The sequence below is a fragment of the Volvox carteri genome (assembly GCF_000143455.1).
Source record: "Volvox carteri f. nagariensis unplaced genomic scaffold VOLCAscaffold_135, whole genome shotgun sequence".
In the NCBI taxonomy this organism is placed as follows: Eukaryota; Viridiplantae; Chlorophyta; class Chlorophyceae; order Chlamydomonadales; family Volvocaceae; genus Volvox; species Volvox carteri.
In genome coordinates, this window is record NW_003307678.1 from 89,566 (window position 1) to 96,168 (window position 6,603).

The window sequence follows — 6,603 nt, forward strand, 5'->3', positions numbered from 1 at the left end:
TATTCGATCTGCAGCATCTGTGATCTGCAGCATACGCAGTCTGCTACATATGTGCGCATGCATATGCCATATGCGAAGCAAGCATCTGCAAGCATATGTGATCTGCAAGCATATGCCATATGCGATCTGCAAGCATATGCCATATGCGATCTGCAAGCATATGCCATATGCGATCTGCAAGCATATGCCATATGCGATCTGCAAGCATATGCCATATGCGATCTGCAAGCATATGCCATATGCGATCTGCAAGCATATGCCATATGCGATCTGCAAGCATATGCCATATGCGATCTGCAAGCATATGCCATATGCGATCTGCAAGCATATGCCATATGCGATCTGCAAGCATATGCCATATGCGATCTGCAAGCATATGCCATATGCGATCTGCAAGCATATGCCATATGCGATCTGCAAGCATATGCCGTCTGCAAGCATATGCGATCTGCAAGCATATGCTGTCTGCAAGTATATGCGATCTGCAAGCATATGCCATATGCGATCTGCAAGCATATGCTTTCTGCAAGTATATGCTGTCTGCAAGCATATGCGATCTGCAAGCATATGCTGTCTGCAAGCATATGCGATCTGCAAGCATATGCTGTCTGCAAGCATATGCGATCTGCAAGCATATGCGATCTGCAAGCATATGCGATTTGCAAGCATATGCGATTTGCAAGCATATGCAATCTGCAAGCAAATGCGATCTGCAAGCATATGGGATCTGCAAACAGATGCAGTCTGCAAGCATATGCGATCTGCGCCATATATGTAATCTGCAACCATATGCAATCTGCAACCATATGCAATCTGCAAGCATATGCAATCTGCAAGCATATGCAATCTGCAACCATATGCAATCTGCAAGCATATGCGATCTGCAATCATATGCAATCTGCAACCATATGCAATCTGCTAGCATATGCGATCTGCAAGCATATGCGGTCTGCACACAGATGCAGTCTGCAAGCATATGCAATCTGCAAGCATATCCAATCTGCAAGCATATGCAATATGCAAGCATATGCAACATGCAAGCATATGCAATATGCAAGCATTTGCGATATGCAAGCATTTGGAATATGCAAGCATGCGCAATATGCAAGCATGTGCAATATGCAAGGATATTGCATATGCAAGCATTTGCAATACGCTAACATTTGCAATCCGGATGCACCGGACCCGGACGAGAGCTACGGCACCCTCGGGACCGCAGGGACCACGCCTCGTCGCCGTAGCTCATATGTTATGAGCGGAGGCCTATCCCGAGTTCGCTGTCCGGTTGTCGCCGTAGCTCATATGTTATGAGCGGAGGCCTATCCCGAGTTCGCTGTCGCCGTAGCTCATATGTTATGAGCGGAGGCCTATCCCGAGTTCGATGGTTGTCCGGTTGTCCGGTTGTCCGGAGCGATTTGGAAATTCCGGGTCGGGAACGTGCCGTACGCGCTTAAGATTCGCCGTAGCTCATATGTTATGAGCGGAGGCCTATCCCGAGTTCGATGGTTGTCCGGTTGTCCGGTTGTCCGGAGCGGTTTGGAAATTCCGGGCCGGGAGCGTGCCGTACGCGCTTAAGACCGCGCAAACAAGAACGGAAGGTCGCCGGTTCGATCCCACCGAGGTTATGTTTTATGTTTCATATATGTGCATATATGCATATATGTATATATGCGATATATGCAATATGCAGCGATATGCAGCGATATGCAGCGATATGCGATATGCAGCGATATGCAATTTGCGATATGCGATATGCGGTATGTGATATGCGATATGCCATATGCAGCGATATGCGATATGCGATATGCGATATGCGATATGCGATATGCGATATGCGATATGCAATATGCGATATGCGATATGCAATATGCAATATGCAATATGCAATATGCAATATGCAATATGCAATATGCAATATGCAATATGCAATATGCGATATGCGATACGCAATATGCAATATGCGATATGCGATATGTTATACATATGCGCATGCATCTGCATTATGCAAGCATACACAGTCTGCAAGCATATGCCATATGCGATCTGCAAGCATATGCCATATGTGATCTGCAAGCATATGCGATCTGCAAGCATATGCGATCTGCAAGCATATGCGATCTGCAAGCATATGCGATCTGCAAGCATATGCGATCTGCAAGCATATGCGATCTGCAAGCATATGCCATGTGCGATCTGCAAGCATATGCGATCTGCAAGCATATGCCATGTGCGATCTGCAAGCATATGCGATCTGCAAGCATATGCGATCTGCAAGCATATGCGATCTGCAAGCATATGCGATCTGCAAGCATATGCGATGTGCGATCTGCAAGCATATGCGATCTGCAAGCATATGCGATCTGCAAGCATATGCGATCTGCAAGCATATGCGATCTGCAAGCATATGCGATCTGTAAAATATACGATCTGCAAGCATATGCTAAGCTATGCTGCGCTATGCTATGCTATGCTATGCTGCGCTATGCTATGCTATGCTATGCTGCGCTATGCTATGATATGCTATGCTATGCTGCGCTATGCTATGATATGCTATGCTATGCTGCGCTATGCTATGCTGCGCTATGCTATGCTATGCTATGCTATGCTATGCTATGCTATGCTATGCTATGCTATGCTATGCTATGCTATGCTATGCTATGCTATGCTATGCTATGCAATATGCAATATGCAATATGCTAGCGATATGTGCTATGCTATGCGATATGCAATATGCTATGCGATACTGTGCTATGCTATGCGATATGCGGTATGCAATATACGATGTGCGATATGCAGCGATATGCAATATGCGATATGCGATATGCGATATGCAATATGCAATATGCTATGCGATACTGTGCTATGCTATGCGATATGCGGTATGCAATATACGATGTGCGATATGCAGCGATATGCAATATGCGATATGCGATATGCGATATGCAATATGCAAAATGCGATATACTATATGCAATATGCAAAATGCGATATGCGATGTGCGATGTGCGATATGCGATATGCGATATGCGATATGCGATATGCGATATGCGATATGCGATATGCAATATGCAAAATGCGATATACTATATGCAATATGCAAAATGCGATATGCGATGTGCGATATGCGATATGTGATATGCGATATGCAATATGCAAAATGTTTAATGTTATATATATGCGCATGCATCTGCATTATGCAAGCATACGCAGTCTGCAAGCATATGCGATCTGCAAGCATATGCGATCTGCAAACATATGCGACCTGTAAGCATCTGCGACCTGCAACCATATGCCATATGCGATCTGCAAGCATATGCCATATGCGATCTGCAAGCCTATGCCGTCTGCAAGCATATGCGATCTGCAAGCATATGCCGTATGCGATCTGCAAGCATATGCCATATGCGATCTGCAAGCATAGGCCGTCTGCAAGCATATGCGATCTGCAAGCATATGCGATCTGCAAGCATATGCGGTCTGCAAGCATATGCGATCTGCAAGCATATGCGATCTGCAAGCATATGCGATCTGCAGCATATGCGGTCTGCAAGCATATGCGATCTGCAAGCATATGCGATCTGCAAGCATGTGCGATCTGCAAGCATATGCCATCTGCAAGCATATGCGATCTGGTATTTTGAATCCATTGAGCAAAAACAATAATATGCTGCAAGCATATGCAGTCTGCAAGCATATGCAGTCTGCAAGCATATGCAGTCTGCAAGCATATGCAGTCTGCAAGCATATGCAGTCTGCAAGCATATGCGATCTACAAGCATATGCCATTCGCAAGCATATGCGATTTGCAAGCATATGCAATCTGCAAGCAAATGCGATCTGCAAGCATATGCGATCTGCAAAGAGATGCAGTCTGCAAGCATGTGCGATCTGCGCCATATATGCAATCTGCAAGCATATGCGATCTGCAAGCATATGCAATATGCAAGCATATGCAATATGCAAGCATATGCGATCTGCAAGCATATGCGATCTGCAAACAAATGCAGACAACAATCATATGCGATCTGCGCCATATATGCAATCTGCAAGCATATGCAATCTGCATGCATATGCGATCTGCAAGCATATGCAATATGCAAGCATTTGCAATATGCAAGCATTTGGAATATGCAAGCATGCGCAATATGCAAGGGTATTGCATATGCAAGCATGGGCAATTTGCAATATGCAAGGATATTCCATATGCAAGCATTTGCAATACGCAAGCATTTGCAATGCTGATGCACCCAAACGTGTCCGGACCCGGACGAGAGCTACGGCACCCTCGGGACCGCAGGGACCGCGCCTCGTTCAGCGACGGAGCTACGCCCCACTCGTGCGAACAGCGCGCTATAGTCTGTCAACCAGTCGCCAGTACAATACCCAGCGCGCGCGTCTTCTATTTTGCGCGCTTTTTTTTCTTTTTTTTTCTTCGTATGCTTCATATGCTTCATATGCTTCATATGCTTCATATGCTTCATATGCTTCATATGCTTCATATGCTTCATATGCACATACGCACATACGCACATATGCTTCATATGCTTCATATGCACATATGCACATATGCTTCATATGCACATATGCACATATGCTTCATATGCACGTATGCACATGTGTTTCATATGCACAGATGCTTCATATGCAAGCTTATGCCGCGTGCGATGTGCAAGCATATGTGATCTGCAAGCATATACGATCTGCAAGCATATACGATCTGCAAGCATATACGATCTGCAAGCATATACGATCTGCAAGCATATGCGATCTGCAAGCATATGCCATATGCGATCTGCAAGCATATGCCACATTCGATGTGCAAGCATACGCGATCTGCAAGCATATGCGATCTGCAAGCATATACGATCCGCGTGCGATGTGCAAGCATATGTGATCTGCAAGCATCTGCGATCTGCAAGCATATACAATCCGCGTGCGATGTGCAAGCATATGTGATCTGCAAACATATACGATCTGCAAGCATATGCGATCTGCAAAGAGATGCAGTCTGCAAGCATATGCGATCTGCAAGCATATGCCATATGCGATCTGCAAGCATATGCCGTATGCGATCTGCAAGCATATGCCAGATGCGATCTGCAAGCATATGCCACATTCGATGTGCAAGCATATGCGATGTGCAAGCATCTGCGATGTGCAAGCATATGCGATGTGCAAGCATCTGCGATGTGCAAGCATATGCGATCTGCAAGCATATGCGATATGCAAGCATATGCAATCTGCAAGCACATGCCAGATGCAATCTGCAAGCATATGCCACATTCGATGTGCAAGCATATGCGATATGCAAGCCTATGCCATCTGCAAGCATATGCATTCTGCATTTTGCATTATGCATATGATCTGCATTATGCAAGCATCATGCAAGCTGCTGAACTTTGCACGTTGAACTGCTCAATTTCAACGCACGAAGCCCGACACGTAAAGCTAAACCTCCAAACTTCAACGCACACCAAACTTTTACACACAGCTCAACGCGCAAGGTTGAACACTCAAAGTCACACGCGCACTTCGACACGCAAACGTTACAGCACAAACGTGCAACCGTTCAACACCTCAACACTTCAACATGCGAACTTCAACACGTTGAAATACTATATTTCTATCAATTTCAACGCACGAAGCCCGACACGTGCAGCTCAACAAACTTCAACGCGCATCAAACTTTCACACACAGCTCAGTCAATAGGAGGTTATACATATGCCATACGTGATCTGCAAGCATATGCCATATGCGATCTGCAAGCATATGTCATTGCGATCTGCAAGCATATGCGATCTGCAAGCATATGCCATATGCGATCTGCAAGCATATTCGATCTGCAAGCATATGTAATCTGCAAGCATATGCCATCTGTTATATATATGCGCATGCATCTGCATTATGCAAGCATACGCAGTCTGCAAGCATATGTGATCTGCAAGCATATGCCATATGCGATCTGCAAGCATATGCCATATGCGATCTGCAAGCATATGCCATATGCGATCTGCAAGCATATGCCATATGCGATCTGCAAGCATATGCCATATGCGATCTGCAAGCATATGCCATATGCGATCTGCAAGCATATGCCATATGCGATCTGCAAGCATATGCCATATGCGATCTGCAAGCATATGCCATATGCGATCTGCAAGCATATGCCATATGCGATCTGCAAGCATATGCCATATGCGATCTGCAAGCATATGCCATATGCGATCTGCAAGCATATGCCATATGCGATCTGCAAGCATATGCCATATGCGATCTGCAAGCATATGCCATATGCGATCTGCAAGCATATGCCGTCTGCAAGCATATGCGATCTGCAAGCATATGCTGTCTGCAAGTATATGCGATCTGCAAGCATATGCCATATGCGATCTGCAAGCATATGCTTTCTGCAAGTATATGCTGTCTGCAAGCATATGCGATCTGCAAGCATATGCTGTCTGCAAGCATATGCGATCTGCAAGCATATGCTGTCTGCAAGCATATGCGATCTGCAAGCATATGCGATCTGCAAGCATATGCGATTTGCAAGCATATGCGATTTGCAAGCATATGCAATCTGCAAGCAAATGCGATCTGCAAGC

The 6,603-nt window shown here is 45.3% G+C and overlaps 2 protein-coding genes across 2 annotated transcripts in view; both read right to left on the reverse strand.

The window, feature by feature from the left end:
* VOLCADRAFT_30543 (uncharacterized protein) overlaps positions 1-401 on the reverse strand; it is a gene marked incomplete at both ends in the record, with an annotated part of 26,628 nt that extends 26,227 nt beyond the window's left edge. Inside the window, one exon of the mRNA XM_002959207.1 lies at positions 48-401. Within this exon, the coding sequence (XP_002959253.1) occupies positions 48-401 (354 nt within the window). The remainder of the gene's footprint in view (positions 1-47) is intronic.
* On the reverse strand, positions 99-6,343 carry VOLCADRAFT_70613 (uncharacterized protein; the record flags this gene model as incomplete). The annotated part of the gene is made up of 2 exons (XM_002959208.1): positions 99-431; positions 5,918-6,343. Coding segments are annotated over 2 exons (759 nt in total), but the record flags the coding sequence as incomplete, so codon positions are not given.
* Between the last annotated feature and the right edge of the window lie 260 nt (positions 6,344-6,603).